We start from the raw sequence: 20,771 nt of genomic DNA, 5'->3' as shown, positions 1-20,771 counted from the left end.
AGATCTGGCATTCTGATCTAAGCTCTAAGTCATTTTTGTGTAAATAAGTACAGGCCATTGGTTTTGAGGCATTATTTTAGTTTATTTCAACCAAAGTCCTGGCCATATGAGTCCACAATTTAGTCTCTTTCTTTAGGATACCTCTTGAGGAACTTGCTGTGCACCATTGCTCACTGGACTCAGTGGTCACAGGTGAATGATTATTAAGCTTAGCTCTGTGACGGACAGCAGCTGACCATCACACAGAAGTATGATTTGCATGGCTTTCAGATAACCTCATCTGCAGTGAAGACTATACAAATGAGATAAGAACTAATTTTGAGACGGTGCTCATAAAACTTCCCAACCACATGTAACCCACTTGCACCAAATATGAAACATTTGAGGAATAGTTTTATTTTTATGAAACATTACTAAGGAAATCGGTCATGGTTTTTTTTTAAAATACAGGACTATCCTGTAGATACCTGAATCTAAAACAGCCATGGTTCTCTATCCCTTTGCCCCTGTCTGTGACCTCCCTCAACAACAATATCTGGAAATCTCCAGGGCACAGGACCTCTGAGGACGTTATGGCATATCAGACGTATATCAAGTGATGTGTGCTACAAGGTCTTGCAGGGAGACAGTCAATTAGGTGTGACATTTAGCTCATTAGTCTACAGTTCCAGATACCATCATATGTATCTGAAATTTTTTTTATTTATTTTGCAGTTTTTACTTCTTGGATGTGGTATATATAAAATAACAGAAATGTGTATCTAAAAATACACTAAAGCCATAGATTTAGAGTCACCTAACATTTTTCTCTTTAACTTTTCTCACATAGTCATCTAAAGTTGCTGGCTAATTTGCCACTATTTGTAATAAGATCAGCCTTTTTAACAGCACAGTTATTGTGCATATAATGAATTGTTTTTAGAAAGTCTCCTGGTCCTCCATATCATCATTCAAAATTAAAAGGATTCCTTTTTAATTAAGTAGTGGGAGCTGTTCCATGAAATATTGCCAGTGCAGAAATTTTTGAGAAGTTAAATAATAAGTAAAGATAATTGAGAGTTGTTAGAAGGGAATGCTAGAATTTTAGATATTTGGAACTTGCTTGCATTACATGATAGCTGATACAAATTAGGTCTCTGACCTTAAAAAATTGCACTTACAGAGAAAGAAAACTATATCATTATATCCAGAATATGTAGAAAACTTTCCACCAATTCTATCTTCCATTTTAGCCAAATCAGAGGATTTTCAGAAATGCTTTAACATATATAATGTTGTTTGGGATATTCTTTAAGATACTCTGTGTCATATTGCACTGCAGTTACCAATGATGCCCTCTTCTTGTCCCCATCTGGAATGCTTTGTCTGTTTCAGAGGAAAGACAAGGAATGGGCTATTGATACAGCACTGCTGAACTCCCCATTGATGCTGCCAGCAGAGTAGAGGCTCAGGCTGGGCAGAACACAAAGGGAACTCTACAAGCTTATGCAAAAATTCTCCTCCTTACAGGAGGCACCAGTTTCCTTCCTTTACTGGGAAATTTATTTCCAGCATGGAAATGGCAACCATTTCATAAAAGCTCCCTGTAAACAATGTTTTTAAATGTTGTCATCCTTATTCCCTCTTTCTTAACTTTTCCACTCAAACACTGTTGTCTACTACCAGGGATTTTGGTGTCATTTTCTAGATAAATATTAAGTATCTAATGTGACAAGCACATCACGGAAGTACTTGTCCTGCCTTCTTCCTTCTTTCTTGATTAGAAGAAAATCTTTCCTTTTGTTTTTTTTTTCCAGAGATCAAGGAAATAAATACATAAATCACTCCCTTGGGCCTCCTTTTTCTGGCCTCTGCTCTGGAAAGCATGTAAACATGGGCTGCTGTCTTTCCCGCTCTGGGGGTGCTTTGGGCATTCTTACTAAGTATGTGATTAAGTTCCATCGCAATTAGTGTTGCCTTCTTCAGTTGATTTTTCGTATGGAACTTAGTGAGCAATCACAGTAAAACAAATTAGGTGAACTATGTACTGAAAGAGAGCCAGCTTGTTGATGTTTCAAAGCAAATCAGAAAGAAAATCAGTTCTAGGGGTAGTGAAGGGATTTTGTATTCATGGTTCAACAAACAGGAAATAATGACATCTTGTAAAGAGGTGAGAAGTTTCATGAAACATATTTAAACAAAGGCACTAGGCTAAGACACATTTCATTTTTATAAAGGAAAATTGCATGAATCACATGAATATAAACCATCAAGATGTTTGTACGTAGAATAATTTTTGAGGGGAAAATAACTGAGATTTTGTGAAACCTTCTATGCATTATAACATCTGCGGAAATACTACAAAATATGTACAGGACATCTCCATTTTTTAGAGAATATAGGCTAAATCCCTAACTCACCACAGTAAATACTCAGAGTGAAGAAAGGTACTTCAAAGACAGGGTAAAGTTGAATGAAATATATCTACCTTGCAGACATTCTAGGCATTACATAGAGCAGCACAGCAGAGGCTCTATTTGATCATAAAGGAGCCTGAACGAATGAATAATGAGAGTATTAAGCTGCTGGCATTGCTTTTTGAGCAAGAGGGTTCATCTGAGCTCAGTAAAAACTATAAAACTAATGCAGTTTGGAATCTCATGCTAAAGCAGCTGCCTGGACACCCCTCCTGCAGCAGACCTACGCATTGGCACCTCCCAAAGGGACAATCTGAATTACCCACTCATTTTCTTTCTGACAACTCACACAGAAAATGAGTGTAGAGATGAGTGTGTCACACTGGGTTGCCCTGCACTGCTGCCCTGGGTAGTCAGAGCAGCTCTGCACTCACATGAGGCTGCTGAACAAGGTGGAGAACAGGCTGTGGAGCTGCATTATGAATTGCTTGGACTTCCATTCACAACTAAAACTCTCAGTTTTGATAATGATAGTTAAAAACTATGGCTCAAAGTAACTCAGCACCTGTGAAAATTAGGCCACCATCCAATTTTCACTTTGAGTCATACATTTCAATGAAAATCAATCAGACATTTTTTCCAAACCAGTGTGTTTTTAACCAAGTCAACACAGCACTGTGCTGTAACACGAGTAAGTGCGAGTCATATGCAGGCTATCAACTTCAGGCACCTATTGAGGTTTTGACATCTCTTGGTTTTGCGCGGCCTGGCTCTTGGTAGTGGGGGGGCCACAGAGGTGGCTTCTGTGAGAAGGTGGGTTGTCAGCCTCAGCAAAATTATTTCTGTCAACCACCTGAAGGACCCAAACTACCCCCTACACAGTCAGAGTAAGATCTAAGTGATTCTGAAGATGTCAAAAAAAATAAGTCAAAAGGTCTATGTTGGGATCACTGTACTGGTCACTATGTCAGAAGCACTTCCATAGGATTATTCATGGTGTTTGCACACACACTTATCAATCCTGGATTGTTGTTGCTAGCATATTGCTGTTCCCAGAAAACAAAAAGTAAAAAGTCTTTTTGATTCTGTTAAACAGGCAGATAATTACTTGAATGTTACTGACACTGAAAGCAAAGAGCTATGAGAGTGATCAAAGCAGCGTCACAGTTTTCCCAATGCCAAAAGCATGTTATTAAACAACAGAAAACACTTCTAAGAAAGGACACATACTATTTACAGAAATAATAAATCAAGCCTTGGGAATAACTTTTCCACAGAATAATTTTTTTTGTTGTTGACATATAATGTTTTAGAAGAGCCTAATTTTTTTGCCCAGTCATTTGTGGTGATCATAAATGACTAGAGTTTGCATGAAAAATGCATAAATACTGTGAAAACCAGGGAAATATCAAGACAATTTTATTGACTTGTGCATGCCTCTTCTATTTCTTGGTAATTGCTGCTTTGCTGTGTGATTAAAGACTCTTTGCGAAGAAAGAGGAAGAAATTAAAAAGCAGCAAAGATCAGACAGTAGCCCAAAGTAAATAACGTCAAAGATTATAAGACAACAGCAGATGCCTCATCAGTTGTGAAATAAACACTTTCTTTGTTTAAGATCAAAACGCATACTGAATTCTAAACGCTGGTATTAGAAAAGGGTCGGGATTGTCAAGTGGACTGACAGTCCTTCTTAAAGACACTTGCAGGGGTTTGTCTAAATGAGTATTAAAAGACATTTTGGCCATCTTTGAGACCATATTCCTCAGCTGCCCAAGGAACAACCTTGAAAGCCCTGGGTAGACAGTGGTAGAGGTTCCTGGAGAGAAAGAGAGACCAGGGCTAACCCTAGGAAAGCCTGGCAGCAAAGCCAGGCTCATGCAGAGCAGCTGCTGCCCACAGTTTCTTGTGGAACCCACTTGGACCATGCACAGCCACCCCAACGGGGAGCAGGAGATACAGACAGAGGGTATGGGGAAGAATGGAGATGTGAGCGGGGTTAGGCATGAGCTGGCACTGGGAGGTCCACCTGCCCCATTAATGCCTAGGAAGGGGTCTCCCAGGGAACAGACAGCAGCTTGGAGAACATAGCTTAGCCCCATGTGGGAGCTGGCAGAGGTTTGAACAGCTGGAGCTGCTAAAGCAGCCAAACTGACCCCAACTCAGCCCTGACCTCAACGATGAACTCAAAAGGGACAGAAAGGGTACAAGTACATCTCACCTCGTAACTATGTGGTACACAACATGAGCTTCCAATGGAAAAATTCATAAGAATGTGAACTTTGATTTCAGTGGTGTTTTAAGCTGGAATTTTTTCTCCAAATTGCTACTACGCATTTCCCAAACTTTTTCCCAGGTCTGCTCAGTATCCTAAAGAAACATTTATGTTTCCCATAGGAATCAAACAAGGCTATAGCTTTTCACAAGCTTTATTGAGCTGTGGCATTGAGTGTCTGCCATATAATGAAGGAAATTCATATCAGTGGAATATTAGACAAAAGGTGATTTATTAGGGGCAGCATCTCTTCTTCAAGCTGGCTTAAATTTATAAGAATTCTCCAGCATCTGTCTAAAAATTTTGTGGAGTTTTTTATCCACAAGGGAGCAACATGGAACACTATAATTGCGCCACTCAGTTCTCAAAACAGTTCTGCAAAGATATACTGTGGTAAGGAAGCCCTTTTATTAATGATACTGTACTTGGCAAAGGACCCAGGAACAGTATCTGTGAGACAACCATACAGAAACATGTTTATTTTAAACTTTCAGGTTGGAGTCTCCTGTTTCACTGGGTTTAGATGGCTATAGCTCTTGTGATCTGAGCAGTGTTTTTCCTAATTTATACTGGCATAACTGAATGGATTCAAACCATAGAGAGTCACTGGAAATACCAGTAGCATAAAAAGCTCTGGTTTTAATATGGCACTTATAAATGAGCTGGGAGATTTCCACACTGGGAGAGGTAACTGGAGATGCTGATCAGATGTGCCACCTGGAAAGTTAGTGTTATGGAATACTTACCATGTCCTGAGATGGTGATTTAGGTAATGTATATACCTATCAAACTAATTATAAAGTTTATTTTAGCTGTTCACATTTCTGGTCAGGAATCCAAATGTTATTGAGGCAGGATAGGTGGAGAGGTATATTTTACCAATAAGATAAGCCGAGTCAGGAGTGAAGCTCATGAAAGAGTGCAAGAAAAAAACATTCCTGGCATCATTGTAGTCGTGACTTATGGTAATAGCATGGAAGGAGAGATTTCGAAGTTTTATATGAAAATTACACTTTTACAATTTAAAACTTATTTTTAATGGTTGCATTTGATTGTTTCATGTGGACTTAAACTTATTACTGACTTGGCTATAAGCCATCTTTCTCTATTAAGTTGCTCTGTCAAAGATTAATTCACCTGTTTTTCAAAGCTACAGATGTTTCTCATAAATGTACTGGTACAGCAACAGTAACAAAAAAAATATGTTCCCAAGTGTCATGAACTAGCCAGATTCATTTAAAAAAAACCAAACCAACCAAAAAATGTGTATGGCTGAACATTAAATCTGAGAAGAAAACAATGCAGCAATACCAGTTCCTGAAGATGCTGTACAAAACTGTTTATGCCAAGGTTATGCCAAGGAATTATGCCAATTCCTATTAGATTTAGAAAGTACCATGACATTTTCAGGCACTTTTGACTGACAAATAATATTTTCCATCTTTAATTTGCAGTCTTCCTGAAAAAGGAATTTGAAAAAATGTCCTGTAATCATTTGTGTCTGACTGCGTTTCAAATCTGCTTATCATATAAACCCCTGAAATTATTTACTTGAAGTATTTCTGAATGACTAAACCTGTTTTAAATAACAGCATGAATGTAGGCAGGGATCTAGGACTGGGAAGAAATCTCCTCTGTTACTGAGGATTACTGAATCCCATGCTTTTTTCTCTGTTTCATGTCACACTTTCATTTTACACTCTCTTCCTCATGAAGCAGAGACACTTATGCATGAAATACACTGGCATTGAGTGAAATTCTTCTGGGCACTTGGACTTTATGCAGTTGAAGAAAGATGATTTGGGAGGAAAAGCACCTATCCCAAAGAATTTTTCTGTAGTTCACATGCCTTCAAAACATGTATGATGTATGGGCATCCATGATCCTGCCCTTCTTGCTCCATTCACATTCCAGCACATTTTAAGCTTGTAATCCTCTTGGTCATGCATCAGTACCTGTTTTGTTTATGTACTGAGGTACACTTCTGAGATTTCTAGCTAATTCCCAGATGGCAACTCTGCAGAGGTGGTGTTTAGGAAATGGTAAAGGATCCATTGTTTTTCAGGTAAATACATACAGTAACTTGGCTTATGTTCCTCTGGCAAAGGAAGGCTGAAATACCTGGCTACACAGGCTCTGAGGTTTAAGGTGGCAATTACCCATTTCTGGTAAAAAAGTATTTTGTTTATTTTCACCTGTAATAAAGTATTGGGTCATTCCATAGCCTCCTTATTAAATGAATGGATCTTCTCCTTTGTCTTCAATGTCAGGTTGATCCATAGTGGTAAAACAGTAACAATACAACTTCAGCATCTTTTGATTCTGCCATTACATCCATTAGTTCATCACTTTCCTGTAAAACAGAGAATGTGATGAAAAACCATGGGACATCAGGAATAAACATGCTGGTACTCAGCTATTAATTAGTTTGAAAAACTTCCTTTCTAATTTTTACTATTTACTCTGGGACTAGCCAGGGATTTTATGATACAAGCATAGATGCACACAGGTGCATCGAACAGTTCATAAACTGATGAAGGTCTGTCATGCTTGATACATAGTCCTTCTTTTTCCAGAACCACTGTGCAGGCTGTTAGAAAACACTAATGAAGAGATTTTTAAATTTCTCTTATTTAGTCTGCTCTTGTCTTTTGCAGCTGACACCAGTCTTGGAACAGATGATGTTTATGATGACAAAGGGTGCCAGTGTGATGTGTCAGTAGAAGATCTCACCCCTGCTCTTAAAACTGTCATTAGAGCTATCAGGTGAGTAGAAAATACTGAATGAATAAACACTCAAGTTTTCTTCAGTTATGATACTAATAAATTGCATGTCAGTTAAGAAAATGATAGTTAGTTGAACTTATTACATGGCTATATTTGTTACATAACTAATGCTAATTTATTAGCCTTCCTTTCTATCTATTTTAGTTAGATTAAAACATCTGTTATCAGCTTTTCAGTATCTAAAAAAGTTACATAATTTGACACAGAAAAGAAAGAGAGCAATGGCTGCTGGTTTCCATTATATTTTATGTTATCCAAACTACAGTTTGACATAATTTTACTGAATATGTATCACCTTGCCTGGAAAAGTTATTTCCTTTAAAAGTGTAGGGTTTTATTGCATTTCCATATTCCTGAAACTGTCGTATGACTTTTACTGCAAATTTCTTCTGGTAATAACAGAATAATTACATTCATTCAACTGTGCAAAGCCTTGCCTACCACTATCCACTGAATTAAATATAACCCAAATAATTTAAAATTAATAGTCTCCTTTTCCAAGAAAGTGGCAAACTGCATTGAAACTTATAAAGTTACCTGTATTGAAACCTTAAATGTATCATTCACCCTCTTGAGACTGCCAAGGCTATTCATCTTCCAGAGTATTTTGAAGTGTAAATCCTGACAGGCAATATCCCCACCATAAAAGCGTATATCAACAAGCAAGGAGAGCTCAAGAATTCCCTATCAGCGGCAGCAAACGTCAGGTTATTGCTGGGGGTCACCCCACTGGCTCTGCATCACAGTCACATCAGTGTCCCGCACCTTTCTTGGGTACAGGAAAGTAGGCAGACAGACAGGCAGCAGCCAAAAGGAATTTCTGCAAGAACCTATCAAAAGATGATGTTTTCCTGTATGGAAACCCTTGCCTGAGTTTTCTCAGCACTATAGGAAGAAAAAACTCAAGCTTTTTATCACATTATTTCATGTAGTGATAACCTACTTGTATTTCCTTCCCTTTTTTCCATTGAGTAAAATGAAGACAGATAGTGAGTAAGGCTGTTTCTAAAACTTTTCTACTAGCACAGGCAGCTTGACAGATCATTTGCAGACATCTTTTCCAACCATTTTTCCAACCTGCCTGGAAATTACCTCACAGGATGATTCAGATACCAGGCCTATGTCCACAGCCACTGCAGCTGGCAACCCAAATGTCATGGTTGAAAACCATCTCTTGCCAGCAATGTTTCAGCAGGTGACAGAAATCCTTTTTTCACAGTGGACACCCACCCACAAGGCAAGCCCATTCCCTCAAATGGAAAATGCTCACATTAGGAACAGTCAGCATAATCCATTGACTTTGGTGTCAAAGATGCTTGTCTGTGATGCTGCATTTTAAACAGACTGGGTGACTCTTGGCTTCAGGTGCACCTTGCCACTCGTCCTGGCAAGGGGTACTCATTTTTCATACTGTCCAAATTCCTTAAGATTGACTTGACAATTTAATATTTAATTCACGGAGCTCATTTTCTAAGGAGCCACTGGATTGTTCAAAGCATCATCTCCATTTTTGCTTGGTGCTCTTGGTCATTATTAGCTCAAATGAAATGTAACCAAATGTGAAGAACATTGTTGGGAAACTTTCTCCACAGTGCCATCCATAGAAAGGTTCTAATAAGAGAAGAAGTGCAAGAGTTTCATTGTTTCAGACATGCACTATTTAACTGATGAGAATCAAATTTTTATATTATCTCCAACTTTTACTCTGCCTGCTTGGCTTCCCAGAAAAACAACTCATGTCACCATTGAGGCTGAGAGCAAGAATCTCCACTTGTTATCAATTAGCCATGAATGTCCCCCATCTCCCTGCAAATTTTAGTGTTTCACAAGATTGCAAGCGGCGCACGCATCTTGCTTCAGAAACTTACCTTTGTTTGACATCTGTAAAGCAGTAATATGACAAGATCTTGAGACTTCTGTATATGCTATACTTTAATCTCTCAAAATCAAGAGACTGATAATTCAGTTCATCAGGTAGCTGATACACCTCTTTCTGATTATTCAGAGTATCTGTTACCAGACTACACTGGGATCTATGCAAACATCTGAAGAAGGATCTGAGACTCTATATAGTAACTGTAGAATTTCAAGATGATAACATCTGCCTATATGGAAACTTTGTGCCTCATTTTGAAGTTTTTTTTTAGAAACGGCTTTGAATTGCAAAGGCAGTGGGGGAGGGCTGGTTTTCATTTCATGCTGGTATACAGAAGCAGGTGAAGACAGAAGGCACTTGCATTGTTTCATGAAACACTATGAAAAGACCCCAAATATAAACACAGACAGTTGAATCCATTCTTGATACATCAACTTGAAAAATTGGTATAAGTGAGACTAATTATTTTTTCCTGCTTAGACCTGGCTACAAATTGTTTTACAGAGACACAAATGGCCCTTTTGTTTTAGGGAGAAATGAAATTAGCAAAATTAATTCATGCCTGTGGATTTACAGAGGTAGGTCCTCTCTCAGTTTTGGAATCAAATCATTTGGGGTGGGTTTTTTTTCTGTGCAAGGAGCCTAAAATATGCTGCTTACTCTCAGGCTGGACAGCCTTGAAATAGCAAAAGACAAAAACTGGTTTATTTATGATTTTTCATTTTGGTAATTTCAATGTCTACCGTGTCAGTTTTGACCTTGTTTACTTATATTTTTCCAGCACTACTTTATTCTTCAAAACAGCTTTTTAAGTAAACAAACCCCCAAACCTTGATTTTTTTATAGTTAAAACAGAGGATGGAGAAAATAGTCCTTTCCTAAAAAAGTTCTTAATATTTTGGCCCTTTCCAAAAAAGACAGTACTCTCAACTAGTCCTACTGAAGTCCTACCAGGCAAACGTGTCTGGTAACATGTCAAGCTCTCAATCTGCTCTCAAAGCCTCCTAAACTGAGTCTTTTATCTCGTGTGCTGCCTGCTCCATCCCCTCTTACTCCACAAGCTCTCTGTCAGGAAAGATCAACTGAGGGAGTAGGGAAAGTAAGGAAAAGCTGCTCAATGGATTTGCACAATGTTGGGTGTGTAGGGAGCAGATGGATAGTGTGGTGAAACATGGTGTGCACCACAGCATGCCTTGGGCCCACTCAGGATCAGTCCTGCTCATCCGCAGCCTCTGGCTGGGATCAGAGCAGTGCACAAAGCAGTCCATTGAGTCTTTGTGTCAGCAGGTTCTGTAGCACTACTCAACCATCCCCAGTCTTGTTGTGAAGAAAAAGCCACTAATATCCTGCAGAGCTCCTGAAGACTAACAAAAAACATTGCATTTTCCAGCTCTGTTAGTTCACAATGACAAATGTGTATAAATGAGACCAAAAGGAAGATTAGAATACCTTGTTTCCCTATATTGTGATATCTCCGATCATTTTCCATAGCAAGAGGCACTCATTTCAATAATACCCTCCACAACGGAAAAGATGGAATTACTGTACTATTTATGGAATACAAAATGAGATTTGAGAACCGTAAATAAATATGCAATAGAAAATAACTGCAATGGCAGGAAGATGAACACACTGACCTAATGGGTCTTTTCTCTCTTTAACTCTAGTGATTGCAAAGATATGTTTTTATTTGTTGCTAATAAAAAAAAAATTATAACTGTAGCTAAATGTAATGAAACTTGAGAATTCTAGAGCTGATAAGCTGTATAGTTGAACAGTCATACATATTTAACAGACAAAGATGGAAAATATAATTTACCATTTATGTTCAGTGTTTACAATGTTTCTGCAACACCTATAAAACATATTTTTAGTAGCCATTTTGAATTTGTTCAATGTGATGTTTCAGAACCACCTCTTTCTTTTAAATCCAAACACATTGTTTATTTTCTGCCAGATGGTCTTCAGAGACTAGGCAAGGCTCTTATACATGTGTTTGGCTAGGACAGCACTGTACTTGGGTGAAAACAATATTTCTGGCTGCAAGGGGATGAGTCAGGTCAAGACACAAGACAGAAGACAATTTTGACTCACATGCCTCACATGTAATAGAACTGTCTTTCAAGCACCTTTGTCTGCTGGCCTCTCTGTGTTGGATCCTGATCTCTTCTTCACATTGCAGTTTTACCAGGAAAAAGTGATATTTGGCAAGGTAAGGGTAGAGAGACAGAGAAGCCAGCACAGCTGTGCACCTCTGTGCACCTGCTATCCTGATGTAGTAGGTGAGCAAACAAACCGTGGTCACTACATCTGCCTATGGGTAAAACAACCTGTCTTTTAATACTCAAGGCAGCAACCATGTATGATTCTACCTGAATCCCAGTAGAATGAAGCTCTCTTTCTTCCTGAGATAATGACAAGACTGACAAGACACAGCTTTAAAAATAACGGCATGAGTATGACAGGGCTGCACAAAGGATTAGAGATGTTCTAACTTGGTGCCAGTCTCAGGAAAGTGCACTAAATGACAAGCAAAATAGCTTTTAATACTGGAAGGGGCAACATGAATGCAAATTAAAATGCAGTGAATGCCAGGGAAGATATGCAACCTGCATGTACAAAAAACAGTGTAATTTTAGAGTAATGCTGATCCTGCATCTGAGGACAAATAAATTAAATGGGTGCTGCTTTTGGCTGCTATGGGTCAATACGACAAAAGTTAGTATTGGACCTGTAACTGTCCACAAATTATCAGGGTACGTAAAGATTAGTGGGACCTGTGGTTTAGACATTTATTCTAGACAAAGCACTTTTATATATTGGTCTGCTTCAACAGACCTGCTCTTTTCTGGATGTATCACTGAAATAAGCTACTTTTTCATTACTAATTCTTACCAGAACACTGTCGTGCGTATGGCATGGGTGGGTTTATGACCGCGTATCGTCTGTCGCACTAGAGTTACAAAATACCACCTTGCTACATGGCATACAGCGCTTTAAGCACGCAAACAATGTTTGAAAGAGCCGCGGGCCCGCACGGCCTTGCTCTCAGGGCTCGCTCGGCGCTCTCCGCCGCCGCGGCCGGGCCTCGGCTCGGGCTGTGGCGGGCCTCGCTCGCCCCCTGCCGGTGCGGCTGGGAACGGCAGCCCGGGCCGGGCCCGCCCTGCCCCTCAGGGCTGCTGCTCCGAACAGCGGGCGGTGCGTAACTTGGCGCTCATTTTCCCCTTCTTGTAGGCATAGGTACCCGCCTGTGCCCGCAGAACTGAGCCCGTCGATTTTATCCCACTGGAACTCACAGTCGAGGTAGTTGTACATAATCTGTTAGGATGGGCGTCCAAACATACGGAATCATACAATGGTTTGGGTAAAAGTGACCTTAAAGATCATCTAGTTCCAACCACCCCGCTATGGAGAGGGACATGTCCCACTTGGTTGCTCCAAGGTTGCTTGAGTCTTGAGAGCAGGTTACTCATAGCTCCATCCAGCCTGGCCTTGAACACTGCCAGGGATGTGGCATCCACAACTTTCCTGGGTAATCTATTCCAGAGCCTTACCATTGCCACAGTAAAGAAAGTTAATTACACAGTGATCTCAAGACATAGGAAGACAATTGAGTTTTTAAACTGACAATAAATAACTGTGGAGGTTCAACCAAATTTAATAACTGCAAAGCAGTTGCAAGGCTCCATCACTGAAAGAATTCAGTTTTTCTTTTTCTTTTTCTTAATTACTTGCAGGCTTTTAAAATTACAGCTTTTTTTAAATCATTCAAAAATTTTTTGCACAATTTATGTAAAATTTTGCATACTTGAAGAAAAAGAAGTAAGCAATATGGGTCTGTTCCAAACCCTGCTGAAGTTAATGAAGATGGAATCACGTGAGCTAATGCATAAACCAGGAATAGTACAGTTACAGCTCACTGATATAACTGTGATGACTTCTGTGTTTGACGTCTGAACATTATGAACAAACTGCCTTGATAAGCAAAAAAAAGTGTTATAAAGCTGCAAAGCAGTTCTGTGCTAATTGATTAAGAAGCTTCCATGGCTGTTAATATAAATTAGTCCTCTGCCTCTTCTCTTGTAAAATCACCCAGTTGTGGTAAATTCACTTGTCTTCAGCTATGCCATTAATAGTCTGGTTCTTCTTTTCTAATAGAGTTTCATCTTTTCACTTTATCAAATGCATGAAGTAAAAAATTGTGACCACCAAAACATAATAATAATAACAACAAAATTATTATACTGTCTTGTATGTCAGCTACATTATTCATTTTTTGTAACCTCAATAAAGAACTAGATTCAGAAGATTAGGTTGTCAGGGTCTTAAGAACCAACATCTTGGCACAATTTGACAGCTAAAAGAAAAAAAAAATACATCTGCATCCCACATTCATCACAGCTTCACAGGCTTCCAGATTACAAAAGATGCCAAAAGCCATTGGTCTGTAGAATTAGCTGGTAATACAAATGAGGAAAGTTCATTATCTGATATATTTGAAAGTGCATGGAGATCAGTCCTGAACTGTCAAATTGATGGACTTCTAACAGGCCTTTTCCATTTTTATTTTCTATAATCAGAATCATAGTTCAAGCTCTACACCAGTGACAATCTCATTTTTAACTGAAAGTTGCCAGAATGGGAAATATCAACAAGCTAAGTACTGTGAGAAAAGGTTGACATTATCTGTAAGAATATTTATGTATGACATAAAAATCAGTAGAGGATCACTATATACTATCAATGCAAATATACATACCTATTATCATAATGTCTGTCCTAACTACATGAAGTACGGCTTTTCTATTCCACTAAATTCCACTAAAACATTACTAATCTATTTTTATCAGAGTGTGAGCCATGCTTTGGTTTTTATTATAATTTGTTGTCTTACAGCTGCTAAATACATTTAATAAACACAGAGAGACTATATTATCATGAATATTGGCATTAGGAATAGGATACCAATTTACAGTCTCTGCTTTCTCAATTGCAATAGATAGCAAATTATCAGCAGTGTGGCCCTAACGGGAATTCATAAGCTCTGCAGCACGGGCTGGAATAGCTAACACACCTGATCCCTTGTCTTCTCTCCCAGTTCTTATGTACACCAAGGAAAACTTCAGGCTCTACCAGCTGACCTGGAAAATGATCTCACTGTCATTCACTTTCCAAATTTGTCATTTTTATTGTTTAAAATTTGCGATTTAATATCAAGCTTTGCATTCTAAGAAGAGCTACTCAGTGGACATCACATGTTTACATCACATATCAGAAACTTGTGCAAGTCTCACATAAAAACACCTATGCTATTCATTAATTTTGGATATTTACTGTTATCTGAAACTTACTATTCTGCAGTGAAAAACTCATGAATGCTAATTAAGCAATAATTCCCATAGATTCCAGCTGGGACCAAACATGAAAACTTCTCTTCGGCCTGCAAAATTTGATCTTAAGTCAGCAAAATAAATTGAAAACAAATATTTAGGCCTGAATGCTAATTAAAAAATAAAAACCAATGAAAAATTAATTGGGTGCATAATTATTTTTTTTTTCACAAAGGGGAGAGCAAGGAACTTAAAATGAACACCAGAAAAAGAATACTGTTATTTAAGTCTGTGTAATCAATTCATTAGAAAAATCTTTCCTCTAACAAGAAGAGAAGTAGCTTATGCACAAATGTAGCTTACATGATATCCCATTCAAGTCAGTGAAACTAATCCCAGTTTTAAGTCAGGCATGTACTTCAGTACCTTTCATATCAGGCACCTAGCATAAAAACGTCAAATAGGTATATACTGATACACCAAACACGTTCTGCAGTCTTTAAAACACTGTCACCTGATCTCTCAAACAACAGTTCAAAGGCATAGCGACAGTGCATTTGTACTTAGAAAAACAACCATGTGAAAGTTTGCCTGCACAAGCTGTATTGAAAACACCTTCCATTTAAAAATGAGCTATCAAATTTTCTCAGTGAAATATACCTATGGTTCCACAACTGTTGAAAATTAACCTTTAAAATGCTTTCCCCCCACAGAATTATGAAGTTTCATGTTGCAAAGAGAAAGTTTAAGGAAACACTTCGCCCATATGATGTCAAAGATGTCATTGAACAGTATTCAGCAGGTCATCTAGACATGTTATGCAGGATTAAGAGTCTTCAGTCACGGTAAGGAAAGAATTAATCCCACTCTGCATAAGCAGCTAATGTCATTCGCTGCATAATGTATATTGGCAAAGTTTAACATTTCTGTGTTACACAGCCTCTCTTTCTGTGAACACAGCTGAGACAGAAATTGAATTATGGGCAAAACCAAGCAAAAAAAAACATGTATCCAAATTGTCCTCAGAAAATGGAAGTCTGAACAACAGAAAAGGTAATCCTTTATCAGTAAAGTCCATTTGTAAAGGACTTCAGTCAGGACGTTGCCAAAAGGGTGAAGAAGTCATTGAGAACTGCCTCTTTCCCATCCCATACTTCCTATTTTCATATAAAAGAAATTGAGAACTACTGGTAATGCCGTGTTTATGTAGGTTTGATGTTATTGATTCCCAGCAATAGTAATTACAAAAACCAAAACAAAGAACATTACATCATAGTTATCATTATCAGTGAAGGTTAGGGATTCCTGCTTAAAACTGACAACTCTCCCAGGACTGGATGCTGTTGTTAGGATGGGAGAGCTGGGAGTGGCACTGGTATGTCTGTTTCTCCACAACTTCAAGTTGCTGGAGACGTGACTTCCTCTCTCCCCCTTTCAGCAAGCCTAGCCCTGGCTTTCCCAGATGATGGCTAAGTTCTGGCTCCTGGTTAGTGCCAACAAAAAAGAAAAGCAGTCTAGTATGCTCAAAAATCACTCCTTTTTTTTTTTCTTTTCCCTTAATTAATAAAATTATGTTTGTCTTCTTCCTTGAATGCTTTTCTGAAGTACTGTGATTTTAATTTTTAACACACAAATATAGCAAACACTTCCATATCTATGCCAGTTCCAGGAACTGCAACAGCTTTTGGTTTCTCTTACAGCGTTGACCAAATTCTTGGGAAAGGACAAATCACAGCAGATAAAAGAAGCAGAGAAAAGAATCCTGCAGAGCATGAGACAACTGATGACGTCAGTATGTTAGGGCGGGTAGTCAAAGTGGAGAAACAGGTAGAGTGATTATCTGTGTTCCTTTGTCTTGCATTATTACTCATGCCTTTTCTGTGTTTTATTACCAGTTTCAAAAGCTGAACAGGTAATTTTTTTTTCTACTATCTGCTTCATTTATGTGTTGAAATAAAAATTACATGAATTGTATTACCTTAACCTTTTTTTCCCTTTTCTCTGCTTGCTTATGAAAAATGTACATGGCTTTTGACATTCTTTTTTTAAGGGTCAATAGCATATATCAAGCTACTTACATTTTTCTCTTCAGCAGTTACATTTTCCTCTTTGCTTGGGTTCCAAATATTTTAAATTATATTTGGCACTAATATTGACCTTCTCCTCTCATATAGGTACAATCCATTGAGTCAAAACTGGACTGTCTATTAGATATTTATCAACAAGTTTTGCGAAAAGGATCTGCATCCGCGCTCACTTTGGCTTCATTTCAAATGCCAGGTTTCGAGTGTGAACAGACTTCTGATTATCAGAGTCCATCAGACAGCAAAGATTTGTCTAATTCTGCACAACTTAGTGGATGTGTATCCAGATCAGCTAGTGCCAATCTGCCTCGTGGCCTACAGCTTATACTGACACCAAATGAATTCAGCACTCAGGCTTACTATGCTTTTAGTCCAGCTATGCATAGTCAAGCAACACAAGTGCCAAATGATGGACCTGCAACAGCTAATAATACATCAAACCAAATAAACCAGACAACTAAGCCAGCAACTCCGACAACATTACAAATACCACCTTTCTCATCGATGAAGCATATCAATAGGCCTGAGCCCATCCATATTATTCCCGTAACCACGCATGAAAATATTACTAATGTCACCGCTTGCCTTGTTGCATCAAAGGATAATGGACAAGTTGCACAGCCCAGTGCATCAAAGGATCTCACATGGAGAAAAAGTCTGGATACAGAAGGGGAACCTTTGCTCTCAGTTAAACCTGTGGTGCAGATGGATTTAGGAAAATCTTTATCTGTACAAAACCTTATGCAGCCAACAGAAGAACTGAATATACAGATTGCTGGCAGTGACTCCAGTGGTTCCAGAGGTAGCCAAGATGTATACTCCAAATGGAGGGAGTCAAAATTATTTATAACGGATGAAGAGTTGGAGACAGAGGCAGGGACAGAGACTACAGAAGCCATCTCGCGCCCATTAGTGGAAACAACTCTCTCTGCTGACTCTCTAAGGACTGGAATATCAAGATCATCTCAAAACATTTGCAAGCCAGGGGATGGTACAGAAGCACTCAATCTGCTCCACGTCAAACTTAAATAACTTCTGGCTTTCTTCATTGGCTGGGTCATTCCTCTAGTCATACATATCATAGCATGAACTGTTTTGAAAGCCCTTTTAGTGAGAGAATCACAAAAATCAGGATGAACCTGCAAAGCAGTTGAATGAGCCCATATTTCCTAGTTGCATGAAAATGCATGTCTAAGCAATGGCTAACATCCAAATTTACACCTACAGTACGCAGCCTTTCATGTAGTACAGTAGGTTTAAATAACGAGTTGCCTACAAAGCTAATGCTGCAGGATGTATCAAAAAACAAAAATTTGAGCATTTAGACCTAGTGCTGTTTCTATGGGGCAGAAGTAAAAATCTTAAGGTTTAAAGCACTTTGCTTCTGAACTAATTAAATATATATATATAATGTCCTGATTTAGATGATAGTTTATGTTTACAACAAAAAGATTATCTACAGCTGCTAGCAAGGTACCAAGGAAATGAGAAACATGGGGTTAGAAATGACTGCAAGTTGCAAGATACACACATTAGCTCATCAGTAATCAGTTATTTTTAGCTCTGAAGAACAGTATGTTAATATCTGATTTTTGGTGATTTAGTGCTGTGGCAGGAGTACCTGACACACCACTATCACATTGTTCTTTATAACAAGAACTATTTTGTTACAAAAGCTTTATATTTTAAGGATTGGGGCTGGCCTCAGAAGTGGACAACATGGGTGACTGCACTGAAAATTGAAGGGAATCTCTCCTTCTTCATTGAAAAGTCTCATTGAGAAGCTGACTTATGAATCTGAACCATTTTGGTAGCAGTAGGTGAGGGAAGGAAGCAGGCACTGCCTTTATTGTAGAAGCAATATTTCCTTCTTGTGAAAATTTTGGCAATTTTACTTGCAGTCCCAACCTGATACTACAACAGCACTTCATAAGGCTGGAAAATAAGGGAAAATGAGGAACTGAAATACAGAGTAAAACTAAAGAGGACAGAACAGGGGAGAGAAAGACAACACAGTCAATGGGAAAATAAATAAATAAGAATATGGATTTAGATGGGCAGGAAGGAAAATCAACCCAGAAAATAAAACAAGAAAGGTAAAGAAGGAAAAAGTCACATGGTTTTTTTCACAGATAATGATTGTTAATAAATTTAAAAAAAAAAAAAAAAAAAGCTATGCAGGCAATCAGAAATTGAAATAGTAGTAGAGAAAAACCACCTTAACTAAAAAAAAAAAAAAAATAAGGCAAGGGTTTGTTGCTTTTTTAATAAAAGGAGAAGAGGCGAGAGGGAAAGTGGTCCCATTCTTATAGCTAAACACTGTGTCCCAGCTACAGTCATTTCTTGTTAACTTTCTAACACAGGACTCTCAGACTCCTTCCTGCTAAAACCCAAATTTTCAAATTCAAAGCCTACATCAGACTGTGCATTCCTGCCTGATACATCCTCTTTTCTTTCTTACCCTAACCCTCACTTCACTTCTGCTGAGATGCAGGAGCAGTGTCAGTGCATGCCTGCATATCCCCAGCAAGGCTTTGCCACCGAGAGAACCCTTGCAGCGCCTAAATGGGCTTTCACTCTTCCCAGCTGAATGAGGTTTCTGTATGTTGCCTCCTGCCAGATTTACACCCCACCTGCACCACAGGCTTGTAGACAACCCAGCTTGGGCTCAGCTTCCCTCTAGCAGCAGGAATACTGAATGTGCCAGTGCCAGCTCACTCAGGGTGGTGTTTTCTCCAGGCCCAGACCCGCTGGGAACTCGCTATGTACATCACAGACATCACTCCAGTCTTAACCGTGGCTAAATGCTGTAGATTGTATTGTGAAGGACCTGATCTGTTTACTATGAAACCGTTGTAACTTCTGCTTCCATTTGCTTTACAGAAGTATTCCTAGATGTTACACGACAACTTTATTATGTGAAAGTACATGCAAACTGTAGAGTGTATATATTGTGTCATTATACGGGGTCCATGGATGGTACACTGTGTTCCATGGCTTATGCCGGAGCAAACTTCAGTTGTTAAATCCTGAAAGACACCTTGAAGCACAACTTCCTCACTGCTGATTTGCCATATAATTCACCACATTCAGCCTTTCCTGTTTTCTTCTATGTGCAATCTGATCATACAGAAGCCTGATTACAACAGCAATTTTGTGAGGATAAATACATTTTTTTCCACATCTCAGTTCATTTAATTATTAAATTATTTGAATGTCTGCAGTTTATCCAGACAGATATGTAAGTTTAAAGTATTGAAAATTTAGAATTTTAAAATTGTTTTTTAGGCTATTTTTTCCTTTTTCCTGTTTATGGTGCCTTTCTTGCCTTTCATCTGAAGCCTCCTGCTGACCTAAGCATAAATGTGCAGTTAGGCTCAGTTAAGGAGCAAGGGATTGGGCACATGGCAACTGTGTGTCCATAGTGAAACTCCCTTCCCCTCCTTGACAAGACCGAAAAATCAAGGCATCATGAATTGGACACCACTCTGCCACCTTCATCTGCAGGAGCAGATGGTTGCACCCCCATTGCACCCGGAAGGCGTCGATGGGAGAACTGAGCAATGGCCCTGCCTGTTCTGATTCTGCACAGAAACGGGCCTTGGGGTTTGCTGATAATTTATCTCACGGAAACTTGGTATTTTTGCCTTAAATGAGATGCTTGAGTCCTTCTAACTTTAAGTTAATTTATTTAATACAATTTTGTGCACAAAAGAATGAGTTCTATAAATTATGTATGAAAATATTAATGTCTTTACAAAGTACTAATAAATCCAGAAGATCGTATCTTTTCAAATTAAAGTTTAAAATCCTAATTTTTTTTCTTTTATGCTCACCATTACTATTTTTGTAGATGCAAGTCTTATCATATAGGGTTTTTTAACATAATATTGATAGAAAATAGAAAGAGTAGTGAATATATGAAATTTTAAAGAGGAAGAATTGTTTGTTTGGATTTTTATAAGCTTTACTCGTATTTCCTCATGAGGAGTTTCTATGCTCTCTCTTTAAAAGACAGTGTCATG

General features: G+C 38.5%; 1 protein-coding gene across 5 annotated transcripts in view; it reads left to right on the top strand.

The window, feature by feature from the left end:
• KCNQ5 (potassium voltage-gated channel subfamily Q member 5) overlaps positions 1-18,766 on the top strand; it is a 278,035-nt gene extending 259,269 nt beyond the window's left edge. For 4 of the 5 annotated variants that reach the window (XM_069008614.1, XM_069008612.1, XM_069008611.1 and 1 more), the window contains 4 exons: positions 7,327-7,435; positions 15,376-15,507; positions 16,363-16,489; positions 16,837-18,766. In XM_069008614.1, the coding sequence (XP_068864715.1) occupies positions 7,327-7,435; positions 15,376-15,507; positions 16,363-16,489; positions 16,837-17,778 (1,310 nt within the window). In that variant the 3' untranslated portion in view covers positions 17,779-18,766. The remainder of the gene's footprint in view (positions 1-7,326; positions 7,436-15,375; positions 15,508-16,362; positions 16,490-16,836) is intronic. The other variant, XM_069008613.1, reaches the window with a different exon arrangement.
• The last annotated feature ends 2,005 nt before the right edge of the window (positions 18,767-20,771 follow it).

Source organism: Aphelocoma coerulescens, chromosome 3 (genome assembly GCF_041296385.1).
Source record: "Aphelocoma coerulescens isolate FSJ_1873_10779 chromosome 3, UR_Acoe_1.0, whole genome shotgun sequence".
NCBI lineage: Eukaryota > Metazoa > Chordata > Aves > Passeriformes > Corvidae > Aphelocoma > Aphelocoma coerulescens.
The sequence above is the reverse complement of the archived record's forward strand: the minus strand, read 5'-3'. Positions and strand labels throughout refer to the sequence as shown.